This window comes from Tachysurus fulvidraco, chromosome 8, assembly GCF_022655615.1.
Source record: "Tachysurus fulvidraco isolate hzauxx_2018 chromosome 8, HZAU_PFXX_2.0, whole genome shotgun sequence".
Taxonomy (NCBI): Eukaryota; Metazoa; Chordata; class Actinopteri; order Siluriformes; family Bagridae; genus Tachysurus; species Tachysurus fulvidraco.
The window spans coordinates 3,319,367-3,335,951 of NC_062525.1; the positions used below are offsets into that span (position 1 = coordinate 3,319,367).

Consider the following 16,585-nt stretch of genomic DNA (forward strand, 5'->3'; position numbering starts at 1 on the left):
TGTTCACTCTCTCTGTTTGTTTAAGCAAAGAAATAAAGTACATTTCTAAGATTTAAATTTTAAGTGCAGGTTTTAGAAGAAAACTGATCAAGGAAGATCCATGAAGAAGATAAAGGAATTCATAGCAACATTTATCATCGTTTTGTTTGAAAACTGACTGCTATGTTGGACATGAACCACCTCAGTGAGTAATGCCCACCCACATATAACATACACACACACACACACACACACACACACACACACACACACACACACACACACACACACACACACACACACACACACACACATACGCACACTGCGTGCATCCAAGTTTACTGGAACGGGCAAACAAGCATCAATCACCTCTTAAAGGTCATCCACCGATCAGACACGGACTAACGGTGCCTACGCCTGTCAATAACCAGCTGCTTTCAAAATCTGTGTCAATAATCTCTCAGTTCTGCGACTAACATGTAATCACATGTCCAAGAAACATGACGGTGCTTTTTAAACACGTGACATCATCAGTTTATCAAGTCAAAGAACAAGCTGTGATCACATGTGAAAGAGAATTATTAACATGAGAAAGAAATGAACATGCAAGATGAAAATAAATGATTTGTGCTAATGTACATGTGAATATACTGTAATAAAACATGCCATAAAAGGTGTCAAATGAATCAGACATAAAATTCTCACTTGGCAACAAATGATTCATTGGAAAATCGGGTTTAAAAAAATTACATAAACATAAAAGAATTATGAGGGGGGGCACGGTGGCTTAGTGGTTAGCACGTTCGCCTCACACCTCCAGGGTTGGGGGTTCGATTCCCGCCTCCGCCTTGCGTGTATGGAGTTGGCATGTTCTCCCCGTGCCTCGGGGGTTTCCTCCTGGTACTCCGGTTTCCTCCCCCGGTCCAAAGACATGCATGGTAGGTTGATTGGCATCTCCGAAAAATTGTCCATAGTATGAGTATGAGTGTGTGTGTGTGTGTGTGTGTGTGTGTGTGTATGTGCGCCGTGCGATGGGTTGGCACTCCGTCCAGGGTGTATCCTGCCTTGATGCCCGATGACGCCGTGACCCGAGAAGTTCGGATAAGTGGTAGAAAATGAATGAATGAATGAATAAAATAATTATTTGACAAGAAAAAGGTGAAAAAAAAATCGAGTCGCTTAAGAATTAACTTGAAATGAAAGTAAACGGATCCTGTAAAAATCGTCCGTAAAATGAATGTCATATAAGAAACATGAAAATAAATGAATCATGTAGGGGAAAATAATCCACATGAAAATAAATCATTCATATTTTTAAAAAAAAAATCGAATAAACATAAATGAATCGTTTGAAAAGAATCAAATGCAAATAAATGAGTCGTGTAAAAAAAATTTAATTGAATCAGTTAAAACTGATTCGATTTTTGTGCAGAAATCATATATCGAACCTCATTTGTAAAGTTAATGTGATTTTTTCATGGGATTTTTTTCAAAGAATGATTCATTTTCATTACATCGTCTTTATCGTTGACTGAAAAATGGCATAGAAGATGATTACTTTATAGGATTTTATTTTCATTGTCTAAGAACTGTACTTAAAAAAAAAAGTTCATCACTTTACAGGTCACGGTGGTTTAAGTGTTTAAGGCTTTGGGTTGTTGATCAGAGGATCAGGGTTCAAATCCCAGCACTGCCAAGCTGCCACAGGCTTTTAACCCTGTCTGCTCCAGTGGTGCTGTATCATGTACCCTGTGCTCTGTGCTGTACCCTGTGCTCTGACCCCAACCTCCAAAGTTGTGGTATGTGAAGAAAGAATTTCACTGTAATGTAAATGTGACAAAATAAAGTCTTCTGTTCAAAACAGGTTTTCTAAGGACACATTTTTCTTCAGTGACCCCGTGTATAAACTAGCCAAATCCCACCAAAAACAAACAGATCGATGCGTGATACAAATACGACTCTCAGAGCTGCGCCTCAGTGCCAGTGTAAAGTCAGCCAGCCAGCATTAAACCGACAAATAACATCAGGGGTTTCACAATCTGCGAAATTAATAATCACTCACGGCGGTCCTGAGCTCCTCCTTCAGCTCAGGATTGTTCTTCTATCCAGCTCAGGATAAGCTGAAGAATGGAACATCTAAGGAAAGCGACCGTGTTCCTGGGGTTCATAAACTGGCTTTGCTTGGTTTCAGCAGCAAAGGTCAGTCTGAATTTGGCTATTTTACTAGTGTGTGTGTGTGTGTGTGTGTGTGTGTGTGTGTGTGTGTGTGTGTGTGTGTGTGTGTGTGTGTGTGTGTGTGTGTGTATGTGATAAAATTAAACGCAAATGTTACAATTCGATTTTTTTAAATAACAAAAAGTTCAACATCTTTACTGTAAATGTCAGAGGTGGGAGTAAGTCACACATGTGCAAGTCACAAGTCACGTCAAGTCAAGTCAAGAAGCTTTTATTGTCATTACAACCATATATAGCTGTTGCAGTACACAGTGAAATGAGACAACGTTTCTCCAGGATCAGGGTGCTACATAAAACAAAGACAGGGCTAAGGACATGTAAGTAGTCTTAGCCACATAAAGTGCAACTGTGCAACCTGGTGCAAACAGTGCAGGACAAGACAAACAAGACAGTGCAGGACAAAAGACAGTGCAGACATAAAGTTACAAGACAATACAAAAAGTACAAAAAATGCAATACACAAAAGACAATAAACAGTAACAGAAACAGCACCGACCGACCAGTGTGTATACTGTGTGTGTATACTGTGTGTGTATACTGTATGTATATACTGTGTGTATATGCTGAATGTTCAAACAATATTTCATGCAGTAACATTAGAATGAACACAGTTTCTTAGCAGCAGGTCCTTTGGATAATATATAGAGTTGTGCAAAAAACAGCAATGACTGAAATATTGTGTAGTATGTGCGAAACGACCGAAATATTGTACAATATGTGCAAAAACAGCTGAAATGTTAGACAGTAACATTTAAAGTTAAGTAAGTCTCAAGTCATGAATGTCAAGTCAAAGTCAAGTCGAGTCTTTTTTTAATATTTGTCAAGCAAGTCTCAAGTCTCAAATTTGCGACTTAAGTCAAGTCATATGACTCGAGTCCCCCATCTCTGGTAAATGTTAATGCACACTTGCTTAAACTTCACCAGTGGTGTGAGCAATATTTCAGACACCTTGATAAGTCAGTGCTAATTCGCTAAAGCCGCCTTTAGACGATTTCATGGCTTTGTGAATGCTTTTTTTGCATCCAGAAATCTTTTTATTCTTCTTTAAGCTGCATTTCTATAACCGATGAGCCACGAATACACTTAGAAACACATTCCAGAGTTAAGCCTTTCATGAATAAATAAGTTTTAGGAACGTTATGAGTAAACAACGGATCAAACATAATACTGAAATAAAAAAAAATATGGAAAAAAATAAATGAAGGAAATGAGTATTTTAAAGAATTCTTGACAGGTAGTAAATGTATGCAGTTTTGGGAATGTTTTATAGTGCAGCTGAATTATATTGAAGCATCTGATTTTGAGAACCGAAGACCTTTTCATTTACTGTAACCTGGAACTGAGCTGGAATCAACTGGGTTTCTTTAACCCAAATTAATGACTCTCTTGCGCAACCAGTTTCTACCAGAAGGCACATTATTAGCTGAATGGAGTCCTTGTGTGTGCAATTAAAGAGTCATATGATCTCAGTGTATTAGATGACATTCAGCTTCAGTTTCCTTGAGTACTTAAGGATTAGTCCAAGAGATGCAGGTCTTTATGCAAGAGATCTTTAGAGAACAACATCATGAAGACCGAGGAGTTTAGGACACGTTCCAAGTTGTGGAAAAGTATCATCCATCCATCCATCTATCCATCCATCCACCCATCCATCCATCTTCTACCGCTTTATCCGGGGCCGGGTCGCGGGGGCAGCAGACTAAGCAGGGATGCCCAGACTTCCCTCTCCCCAGACACTTCCTCCAGCTCTTCTGGGGGAATACCGAGGCGTTCCCAGCGTGTCCTAGGTCTTCCCCTGGGCCTCCTCCCGGTTGGACATGCCCGGAGCACCTCCCTAGGGAGGCGTCCAGGAGGCATCCGAAACAGATGCCCAAGCCACCTCAACTGACTCCTCTCGATGTGGAGGAGCAGCGGCTCTACTCTGAGCTCCTCCCGAGTGACCGAGCTCCTCACCCTATCTTTAAGGGAACGCCCAGACACCCTGCGGAGGAAACTCATTTCTGCCGCCAGATTGCTGGAGGGTGCACTGGAGTTTGCCCAACGTGTCCACATGTGCTTTGTGGATTTGGAGAAGGCATTCGACTGTGTCCCTCGTGGTGACTTGTGGGGGGTGCTCTGGGAGTATGGGGTCCGGGGCCCTCTGCTAAGGGCTGTCCGGTCCCTATATGACCGGAGCAGGAGTTTGGTTCGCATAGCCGGCAGCCATCCATCTATCCATCCATCTATCCATCCATCCATCTATCCATCCATCCATCCATCCAACTATCCATCCATCCATCTACCCATACTTACATACATACATTTTCTGTAGTGTTTATTCCACACAGATTCGTAGGAAACCTGGATTCTGTCCCGGGGGACTTGGAAGACACCCTGTATGGGGTTCCAACCCATCACAGAGCACACACACACACACACACTACAGACTTATTTTAGAGATGCCCATCATCTTACCCTGAGGCAAACCCCTGAAGCACACATGCAAAGGTGCAAAGCAAACATGCTAACCATTAAACTATCACCTGCAGAGTGATATTAAATCTGTCATTAAACAATGAGGACATACACCAATGATATACCAATGACAAATGGGTTCTACAGGGTTCCTGGTTTGTTCTTAAGCTCGAGTTAAAGTCTCTGAGGTGTTTTGCAGGTGCATCCTGACTGGGATCCAATCCAAGATGTATTCCTGCTTCAATGTTTCTACTTATAGATAAATAAAGATACTTTATCTGATTACTTCAAACCTAAAATACATTTAGATAGATTTATATTGCAAATAAGCATCCTGATAAATTTCTCATGTTTCTACTTAACCCACATTCATTCCATGCAAACGTTCCAGCGATTAATGAGTATTAGTTCATGGATTTCTCTAAAAAATAGAAAGATCTATCGTGTTTTCATTTGACTGTCCCATCATTCCTGAATTCAATATGAAAGACCAAAATTCCATAAACATAGGAAAGATTCTCGAGTACACACATTGCCTGAAGTCTGCACGAGTGCATGTGCTGTATTTGTATGACTTTCTTACTGTGAATTATTTTGTCTCTAAGCTATCAGGAAGTGAGGTCATCAACCTTGGCCACAAATCAACAGCCTGGGAGCCTTTAATGAACATTACTGCAAATCTCTCCTCCATTTCCAGGTCAGTCTGTAGAATCCTTTATAAGTTTTCTTTTTGGAATTGAGTCTTATTTATCTACTCACTGGTGCTAAATATCTTATAAACTGGAAATAGCTTTTTTTAAAAATACACTAACTATACTAAGAAGAAGCCTTTATTAAAGTGACGTGACATACGGCTAAGTACGGGTACCCATACTCAGAATTCGTTCTCTGCATTTGACCCATCTAAAGTGCACAGTTGGGGTGGTTCGGTGCCTTGCTCAAGGGCACCTCAGTCGTGGCCGGTGTGAGACTCAAACCCACAAACTTAGGGTTAGGAGTCAAACTCTCTAACCATTAGGCCACGACTTGTCACATACACATTAAGGTGCATTACAGCACAGTGAAAGATTTTCTTCACACATCCCAATGGTGGAAGCTGGAGCAGTGAGGGTTAAGGGCCTTGCTCAAGGGCCCAACAGTGGCAGCTTGACAGGGCTGGGGCTTAAACCCTGATCCACAACCACAAGCCTAAACTGCTTGAGCCACCACTGTGATGCTAGCTAGCTGGAAATTCAGATTAACAGACTTAAATACGTTATCTAACAATTAAAATAACCCACAGTGTGCTTTAATACTCATATTTACCATTTACACCCTAAAGTTGATTATTTTCCTATAACGCGACATCTCAGCAAATTAACCCTTAATTACACATTTCTATTAATTACATTTCAAGACCTCATCTCACACCGTATCCGTTTATACGGTGATGTGCAAAGTCCTAACTTTATTTAATCTCATGTCTCTCACCAGTTTGTGATTCTTCAGAAGTTATTTTACTGTTTCATGTAAAATGACCAAAAAAAAAACACCACATGGTGTAGAAACTCCTCTGTACCAAACCGTCTGTCTGTTACGAAGCCGTGACACCGGAGACTCCATCCATAAACGTCTCCATATCTTCCAAACGTCTGCATATCAACCATCAAACATGTTTTTATTACAAATTAAACATTTTAATTTATGTATATATTCCTAATCATGTGTCAGGTCATGTGGTTAAGTCATGATGCCTTTAAAAATAATGAAAACTTTTGTATATAGAATCGATTCTGGAGATTTTACCTGTCACACTACTAACAAGTGACAGTCAGCACTCAATATTCTATATTCTATATATATATATATATAATGTATCGAAATGTAAAGGGAATCCAACTGTAGGTGATATTCATGTGTGGCTTCACCTGCAGCATCACCTCCACCTTTGAGTTTCGTACCCTCGATCCCGAGGGCATCATCTTCTACGGAGACACCAAAGAGGGCCAGGATTGGTTTGTTCTTTCTCTCCAAGATGGTGTTCCTGAAGTGCAGATCGGTAAAGCGAATATATTGGTCAGTGTGAAAGGAGGACCGAAACTGAACGATGGCGTTTGGCACAAGGTCAGAGTTTTTTCTTAACGCCAACGTCTTCTTATAAATCGCCTTCTTATCTAAAATCAAAGGGAGAAATGAGCAGGAAACGCTTCATATAACATATCCACGGTGGGTTAAAGGCTAAATATTGTATGTAGATCTTGATTTCTGATTGAAAACTGATGATTTCTTAAAGGGTGTGTCACAATTATCGAAATGAAAATATTTAAAGGTCAAAATATCCAATTGTTTAGAACTAAACTGAGACCAGACCTTTGGAACCCCAAATATTGCAATAGCAGGACAAACATCGATACTGATCCTGAGCACCTCGGATATCACCGTAAAAGAACGAAGTTAAAAAACATGTGACTCAAACTGCACTGAGATGCATGACATCTGTCACATCTGGTCCTCTATAGTCTATGTGAATTCTATATAGTATTTTATATTGTAAAAGGCTCAGACGAGCACTTATCGTACTAGAACGTATTCTATATGCGACGGGCCGCTGTTCCTCCTCAAAACTCTCTCAGAGCTTCTAAGCTCTTTTAATTTTATCTAAACACAGTAGCCGACCAGAGATTCTGGAAATTTGTGACCTCTTGTATAGGAGGTGAAGGGAGTAATTAGGAAACAGATAGATAGATAGTGACATAGTGATAAATAGTGACGTGACATGTGGCTAATACGAGTACGGTGACCTGTACTCAGAATTTGTTCTCTGCATTTAACCCATCCAAAGTGCACACACACACACACACACACACACACACACACACACACACACACACACACACACACACACACACACACACACACACACACAGTGAACAGAGGGCAGCCATTTATGCTGCAGCGTCCGGGGAGCAGTTGGGGGGGTTCGGTGCTTTGCTCAAGGGCACCTCAGTCGTGGTATTGCCAGCCCGAGACTCAAACCCACAACCTTCGGGTTACGAGTCAGACTCTCTAACCATTAGGCCACGACTTAGATAGATAGATAGATAGATAGATAGATAGATAGATAGATAGATAGATAGATAGATAGATAGATAGATAGATAGATAGATAGATAGGTAGATGAATAGATAGATAGATAGATAGATAGATAGATAGATAGATAGATAGATAGATAGATAGATAGATAGATAGATAGATAGATAGATAGGTAGATAGATAGGTAGATAGATAGATAGATGAATAAATGGATAGATGAATAAATGGATAGATAGATAGATAGATAGATAGATAGATAGATAGATAGATAGATAGATAGATAGATAGATAGATAGATAGATAGATAGATAGATAGCACACCCATCTAAACACAGTAGCCATGTGTGACCTCTTGTATAGGAGGTAAATGGGTTAATTAGGGAACAGATTGGCAGCACAATGTCTGACCTGTAAAGAACAGATGGGATTCAGGCAGCATTAGTTCAGAAGATAACTGTTCATAATTACAAAAGGTACCTTCTTTATTTACGTCTTGAAAGCATCTGATGCCTTTTCCATGCCATTGCTTAAAAACATTATCAGTAATAGATGGTGGAAACATGTGATTCTCCTGTAGCAGCATCAATGTTGAGGCGGAGATGAATTTAAAATGAATTGACCCTAGTTCTGAAGAGTGGATATGACTACTGGGTTATGTATTAAAGAAATAACTTTACAAGATAGGGGTGAAGTAAACAAAGCAGGTAAACACGTAGATATACATGAACTCGCCTACAACCTGCACCATAGTGCAGTGGATGATCTGAGCCAAAATGTTAATTTAGGAACATCATGATCTATGAGGCAACGGACTCCGAATTCTGGGTACTTCGCCACCCCGCAAAAAGTGGGTAACAATCTGGTCAATAGACTTAAAGAAACACTTAAGAAACAAAGGAATGCACTGAAAAACAAAGAGAAATTTAGGCAAAATATTCATTTTTACTGCATTAACCTGACCAGTCAAAGACAAAAATAGTTTGTAGCTGAGGAAATTTAAGAGTATTTAATATGTAGTCGTCCATCTCAGGAGTGAATGTGACGTACAGGGTTTGACAGACAGGCCGCAAGTGTGGAAAATCAGCGTGTAATTAATCCATGAATTATAGTCGTAGTACATGTCAGGGGTCAAAACACTCAGACGGTGTTAATCAAAGAGTAAGCTGTAATCAAGAAACGGAAAAAACAAGCGAGGAACCAGGAAAACCTAAGGAAAAACTATGGCACCGCTGACAACATCAAAAAGGAAACAAAAACAAGAGTGTATAAAAAAGACAAACTAATCAATGAATTACACGAATGACCCTTTGGGTAGTAATCTAAAACCTTTTTTATTTTATTTGGGGGTGGGGGGTGGTGTGTGTGTGTATGTGGGGGGGGGGGTAATTATTGTGTGGCAGAGACTGGACCATTACTGAAATCAACACACACTTAAACATATGGTTGTTGTTGCCATGGGAAACATGACAGTAACAATTATTCCTTATATCCATCTGTAAAAGATCAGCGACCGCAAAATAGAAATAATATTTAAAATTAAACCCATAAAAAAAAAAATCTGTTAATCCAAACTTTTAATCAAAGTCCATTAGTACATCCGTTTTACATAAAGGTACAAATGGTTTCTGAGATGTATTTTGTAAAATATTTGCAATGAAATATCAGGATAAAAAAAATCAGAAAAGGAAGCCAAACTTGAGTGAAGTTTAAAAGACATTTTCTTCCAGTTGAACTTTGCGACACATCTTCATCGCGTGCAGATCGAGACCTGTGGTCTCTGAGCCGCTGCCAGACGCTCGTTTCCTTCTGTCATGTGCACGGTAAAGAACAAGCCTGTTATTGGCAAGAGAAGAAAGTCATCCTTCCTTTCACCTAGAAATATGACCCAGTTACTTTACTGAAATACAGCCAGGGGCGGAGCTACAGATGTCAATCAAGTCAACAAACATGAGAACCTGAACAAACAAACAAATAATAAACAAACAAGCCAACAGTCAGATAGATAGATAGATAGATAGATAGATAGATAGATAGATAGATAGATAGATAGATAGATAGATAGATAGATAGATAGATAGATAGATAATTGAATAAATGGATAGATAGATAGATAGATAGATAGATAGATAGATAGATAGATAGATAGATAGATAGATAGATAGATAGATAAATTAATACATAGATAGATAGATAGATAGATAGATAGATAGATAGATAGATAGATAGATAGATAGATAGATAGATAGATAGATAGATAGATAGGATGGATAGATAGATAGATAGATAGATAGATAGATAGATAGATAGATAGATAGATAGATAGATAGATAGATAGATAGATAGATTAATAGATAGATAGATAGATAGATAGATAGATAGATAGATAGATAGATAGATAGATAGATAGATAGATAGATAAATTAATACATAGATAGATAGATAGATAGATAGATAGATAGATAGATAGATAGATAGATAGATAGATAGATAGATAAATTAATACATAGATAGATAGATAGATAGATAGATAGATAGATAGATAGATAGATAGATAGATAGATAGATAGATAGATAGATAGATAGATAAGAAACCTGAGATGCACATAATCAGAAATTAAATTAGCCCTAACGACGACTCAAGATGATACTCAGGGCAATAAAGACCAATGAAGTAAATTTGAACATTTTAAAGCTTAAAATATTGAAATTCTTCGTATCTAATTGTTTGCTCTGAGATCAACATGAGACATGAACTGTTTGAGCTTCTTAATTTTGGGATTTACTTCCCAGATCATATCATTTTATCTCCAGTGGTTTAATCCATTATGAAAGACTTAAAGACTTTACTGCATAAACTACAAGTATTATTTAATTTAGTTAAACATTTAATTCATAGTGTAAAGTTTACCTACAGAGCCCTTTATGGTACATTCTATAGATTTCCTACAGAACTTATACAGGCTTATGTCAGAGTTTGTGAGGTGACATTAGATGTTTTATTTCATTTTGTCTTAATGTCAAAGTCAGAAAGTTATTGAGTAATTGAGCTGTTTTATAAAAAAAAACTTTTTAGTATTTTTTTTCCTCGCAAATTCGAATTCACGTCAAATTCGAATCGAAATTTTATTTGTCAGAATCATTCATGACACCACATTCAATGCAAATGTTTGTCATCGAAAATCTTTTACAATTTTTAAAGCACAAAGAGCATTTGATCGCATTTTTCTTGAAGAAGCTGATAGAGTAAAAGCAATAAGTATCATAAATTACAGATAGAAGATCCATGATGGTAAATAAGACTTTACTTCTTCTCTTTGTTTCATGTAAGGGTAAAGAGATATGCTTTACAGAAATGATTATGTCATCTAACAGGAATGAATCTAATTATTCTAATAGATAAATCCTGCAGTATTGCTTTATAAATGTCTTGTGTGTGTTGTGTTATGAAGACCTGATGGTACACTTCACAGACCAAATCGTTTTAAGAAAACAAATATTATGTATTTACATATCCAAAAAAAATAATCTTAGGATGAAGTTTACATAATGGGAAAAGGAAAATAATCATCAATACGTTTTCTTTTTAAACGATGTTAATGAGCTGCGTGACTACAGTCCTGTTCTGCTTCCAGAAGCTCAGGGAGAAACGGACTATTTTACGCTCTCTGTCAAGAAAATGAACACAAACATCTAGCTGTCTCTGATGAGATGTTTAAACCATACGTAACTGTATCGTCTAATCCAAATATGACGCAAAACTTTCCTCTGGAATCACACACACACACACACACACACACACACACACACACACACACACACACACACACACACACACACACACACACACACACATATGAAAAAGAAAGTTCCCCACACCACAACCTGTAAACCTGTTCGATGAGATGAGATGATGAGCGCTCAGTGCTCAGAGGGAAGCTGGCCTGAATCCAAAGGTCATAGACAAACAGTCTGTAGCGAGGATCAACACACCGGGATTAATAATCATTCAAACAGACGAAGCAAAGGTTACAGGAGGTAAGGAAAGGAAAGTTAAGGAAAGTACTTAGGAACCAAGAAATGAGGAGAGAGAGGACACACAGGAAGTACAGTAAATGAATAATAAAGAAATAATAAGTACAGTAAAAAAACAACGCGGTGATTTGTTACTCAGCGTATTCAGGTTGTTGTCATGGTAACCAGCCAAGAAAGTAAGAAACGAGGGATGAAATGGCCGAACGTACTCGTGTACTGTAAATACATTGGCTGTAAAGTTTCTTAAACCTTCTTCAGCCTCCTTTTGTAAAAGACCCAACAAAATCTTTGCATGGAAGTCAACAATGAGTCAAGTGAGGTGACGTGTGGAATATTGGTGAAGCTAAAACACAAATATTTTATCTCAAGTCATTATAACCGAGTGTGAATTTGCTCTTTAGAGATAGGAGAGATTGATTATACAGACCTTTTTATGATGAAGTAGCCAGGATAGACTCAATGGCACAAAGCCAAAAAAACATTTATTTGTCATTAAGGAAGTCAGAGTTAAAATAACATAAGGCTACATCATATCTGCTAAAGTACACTGATGTACAGTATTGAATCCTATGGAACGTGATCGCTAATCACCAGTGGTGATGTTTGTTTTGGTTCCTGATAAACTAGCTCATTCCTCACTCTTACTTTTACACAACAATTTAATTTTAAAACTTAAATTTTCCAGACAGATTAGAATTTCAAAACAATGTGATGTTATTAAGAAGAACGAAAAGACTTAGCGTCTAAAACCCAACAGAAACAGAGCATCGACACGAAGCTGCCAAGGACAACATGGCCAGGGGTGCCAATAATTATGACACACTTCAACTTCACTTTTGTCTAGAAAAAAACTATTTGTGTCAAATAAAATGACATTTTTGAACTATGATCCGAGATCAACATGATCTGTTTTCCTTCTTAGGAAAAAAAAACAAACTAAATTCCAGAGCTGTTTCCTTCAATTTCAGCGATTTTTTGAAGGTGCCAAAATTTTTGGAGCATTCCAAAACCTCGTGTGACTTTTTAAGAAATGTAGCCGATGTTTTATCCATTGTGTTATCAGCTGGAGCTGCGCAGCGAGGGGAAGTATGTGGTTGTAGAAATCAACAACAAGGTGGAGCTATTGGTGGGAATGGAGTCGGATCAGACAGATGACGTGCTGACGGGGAAAATACGCCTGGCTCTCGGAGGGATGTTGGTGGATCAGAACAGGCTCCTGCATCCTGTCAGTCAGGCCACGTTACATATCTCGTTCTTCTTCGTTATCTTGGTGTAAGCTTTTCGCTTCTGTGAGCTCATCCCTCACTCCTGCTTTTCAGTTTAAACCTGAGATGGATGCATGCATACGGGCAGGAAACTGGCTGAACCTCAGCGCTCCCTGGGAAGCAAAGCCGGACTGGAAACCGTCACCTTGCTTTCCGGAGATCAAGAAAGGCAGCTACTTTCCTGGAAGTGGATTAGCTCTGTTTAATACATCTGGTGGGTGTTTAGTGTTGCTCTCTTTACCTAACATGCGTTGAAATTACAGTTTAAGGTGACCAGAAGTGTGTGTGTGAAAAAACATATAATGATGTTATATTTATATAATTAATTAAATAATTATAATACATAATATATAATTTTTTTACTTAAAAAAAAACATTTTATAATATAATTAATATTTTATAAATATAATTAATAATAAGAATAACAACAATAATAATAATAATAATAACAATAATAATAATAATAATAATAATTCTTATTTATTTATTTATTTATTTATTTATTTATTTATTTGTAATTATTTAATTTTTATTTAAACCTAACAGACATCCATGAAACTCAATTGGTTCCTTATAGCACTCTTGCAAATAAATATGAGTTAAAATAAGAATTAAATAAGAAATAAGTTGTAATGTAAAGAGAACTGAAAAACTTTTGGAGTTTGTCTGCGCAGTACACAGTACACTTTGACTCCTGGCTGTTAGAGGGTTGTGTTGTTCATAATATTTTCTCTCTGTATTGACGCAGATCTTCCTGGAGTGGAGACAGAAGAGAGAGGAGTTACGATTGAGGTGCACGGATCTTGGCATGGAACCTTGTTGAGTCTTCACAGCCTCGATCTCCGGTACATTCTGCCCAGGGATAAGGCAAAGGAGGACAGGGTATGATGGCCTTAAGAATCATATAACATGCAGGAGAGATACAGGAGATTATTCATAGACAGGGATGAATTAGGCAGGAACCTAATGAGGAACATCCTCCAAGTGCCCCTGCTTATTCTCCTACTTTACATGTGTCTGTATGTGTTATTGTGTGTTGTGTTGTATTCCATCCTTGTACATCCCTGCTACTATCCCTGGATACTGAGTGTCCACAAAGAAAGTATGTGCACCCTGAGCATCTTCACACCTATATGGGCTTCAACCCCAAACTGTTTCCAAAATGTCTGAAGCAAACCATCTGATCTAATGCTCTAGTAGAATGTGTGAATGAACACAGATCCCCACAGCCACTATCAAACATCCAACATCTTCACAGAAGAGAAGAGAAGAGAAGAGAAGAGAAAAAAGATGTAGAAGAGAAGAATGAAGAAGAGATGGAATGATTGAGAAGAGAAGAGAAGAGAAGAGAAAAGAAAAGAAAAGAAGAGAAGAATGGAGAAGAGAAGAGAAAAATGGAGAAGAGAAGAGAAGAGAAGAGAAGAGAAGAGAAGAGAAAAAAAGAAGAGAAGAATGAACAAGAGAAGAGAAGAGAATGATTGAGAAGAGAAGAGAAGAATGCAGAAGAGATTAGGAGAAAAGAGAAGGAATGATTGAGAAGAGAAGTGAAGAATGGAGAAGAGAATAGAAGAGAATAGAAGAGTGAAGAGAATAGAAAAAATTATGTAGAAGAGAAGAATGAAGAGAAGAGAATGATTGAGTAGAGAAGAGAAGAGATTGATTGAGAAGAGAAGAATGGAGAAGCGAAGAGAAGAGAAGAGAAGAGAAGAGAAGAGAAGAGAAGAGAAGAGAAGAGAAGAGAAGAGAAGAGAAGAGAAGAGAAGAAGATAATGGGACAGTGGTGTCTCAACTGGTTAAGGCTCTTGGTTGTTGATCGGTGGATCGGGGTTCAAGGCACAGCACAGCACAGCTGCCCCTGCTGGGCCCTTGAGCAAGGCCCTCAACTCTCCCTGTTCCTGGGGCGCTGTATCATAGCTGCCCCTGCACTCTGACCCCAACCTTCTCCGTTGGGGTTTGTGAAGAAAAAAATTCCGCTGTAATGTAAATGTGGTTATAATAAAGGCTTTTTTTTAATGCGAGGCTGTATGGCTACATGCTACAATAATATATATTTTTTTTTATTTTAAATATAATTATTGTAGGGGGGGCACGGTGGCTTAGTGGTTAGCACTGTGTGTGTGTGTGTGTGTGTGTGTGTGTGTGTGTGTGTGTGTGTGTGTGTGTGTGTGTGTGTGTGTGTGTGTGTGTGTGTGTGTGTGTGTGTGTGAGTGAATGAGTGTGTGTGTGTGTGCCCTGCGATGGGTTGGCTCACCGTCCAGGGTGTATCCTGCCTCGAAGCCTGATGACGCCTGAGATCGGATAAGCAGTAGAAAATGAATGAATAAATAAATGTTAATAAAATTCACAGTAGACTGAATAATTTGCACTTCAGTAAGAGCTGCATTACTGAATGACTGTATGAGAAAAGAGTAAAACCGGTTTTCTGTATTTTTAAGGAAGAATCTGGTTCGAGCAACACTGATGTCTTCACCAAGCTGACGCTGACTTTACTGAAACATTCCCTGGTGTTAAACGGCGAGACAGAGCTGGAGAACGAAAGCATCAACTTCCTCTCAAGGTGGAAGGAAGGGATGAGTTTGGTGTTCGGTGGAGTTCCAGGTAAAGCAACCAGGAAAACTGTCACATTTTATTGTAACTGATATATATATATATATATATATATATATATATATATATATATATATATATATGTTTTATACTTTATTTTTGGTGATTATTTTGGAGGCATAGTGATCAACACTACACAATAAATGACAGAAATACTAACATAATAAACTATAGGCTTTGATAGATCTAAAAATATAGCTGAAATATCTCTACACAGACTCTATGCTTCATTATGTGGGTGTGGTTGTGATGTAAACTTTTGCAGGTGAGACCGAGGACGCGAAGAAGCCGCACCGTCTCCAGGGCTGTTTGGAAAAAATCCTGATTCAGGGACAAGACATCGATCTCGATCGGGCTTCCTTCAAGCACACGTCTATCTCATCACACAGCTGTCCTGTAAAAACAGTGAACGAACTGATAGAGAGTTAGTAAGTCAGGGTTGTTGTGTTATTTTTCATATCATGGAATGGGGCGTGGCCACACCTCCACCAATCAGCTTCCACCAAACAAAAAAGTTTAGTTGTTTTGTACTACATAATTACAGTGTCATGTTGGCCCACCTTTAACACCCCATGTTTAAAATCCTCTTTTTCTTTCATCTTCATTTACATTTCTGTCATTTATCAGACTCCCTTTTCCAGAGTGACTTACAGTTTTTTTCAATTTATACAACTGAGCAATTGAGGGTTAAGGGCCTTGCTCAGGGGCCCAGCAGTGGCAGCTTGGTGGACCTGGGATTCGAACTCACGACCTTCTGGTCAGTAATCCAACACCTTAAACTCTATCAATTCAATTCAATTTATTTGTATAGCGCTTTTAACAATTTCCCTTTGTCTCAAAGCAGCTTTACAGAAGTATCCTTTGTATCCTTTGTATGTACCAGGTTCAGGTCACAGAAGATTGAAAGATAATTAAAGTGAATAAAACAGGTCACTTATTCA

General features: G+C 38.3%; 1 protein-coding gene across 2 annotated transcripts; it reads left to right on the top strand.

The window, feature by feature from the left end:
* Positions 1-1,946: 1,946 nt before the first annotated feature.
* shbg (sex hormone-binding globulin) lies at positions 1,947-16,585 on the top strand. Of its 2 annotated transcripts, XM_027165336.2 has the most exons (8): positions 1,949-2,178; positions 5,274-5,365; positions 6,582-6,771; positions 12,836-12,997; positions 13,092-13,251; positions 13,786-13,919; positions 15,473-15,635; positions 15,910-16,585. In XM_027165336.2, exons 1-8 carry the CDS (start codon positions 2,107-2,109, stop codon positions 16,071-16,073), a joined length of 1,137 nt encoding a protein of 378 aa, XP_027021137.2. In that variant the 5' UTR covers positions 1,949-2,106; the 3' UTR covers positions 16,074-16,585. The 2 variants fall into 2 exon arrangements, with proteins under 2 accessions (XP_027021138.2, XP_027021137.2); XM_027165337.2 differs by lacking the exon at positions 12,836-12,997 and having other exon boundaries at positions 1,947-2,178.

Bases quoted from the DNA above. Each gene is read 5' to 3' on its own strand.
- shbg (XM_027165336.2), top strand. From the start codon at position 2,107: ATGGAACATCTAAGGAAAGCGACCGTGTTCCTGGGGTTCATAAACTGG. The intron at 12,998-13,091 runs GTCAGTCAGGCC...CCTGCTTTTCAG, and splicing joins AGAACAGGCTCCTGCATCCT to TTTAAACCTGAGATGGATGC. The intron at 15,636-15,909 runs GTAAAGCAACCA...AAACTTTTGCAG, and splicing joins GGTGTTCGGTGGAGTTCCAG to GTGAGACCGAGGACGCGAAG.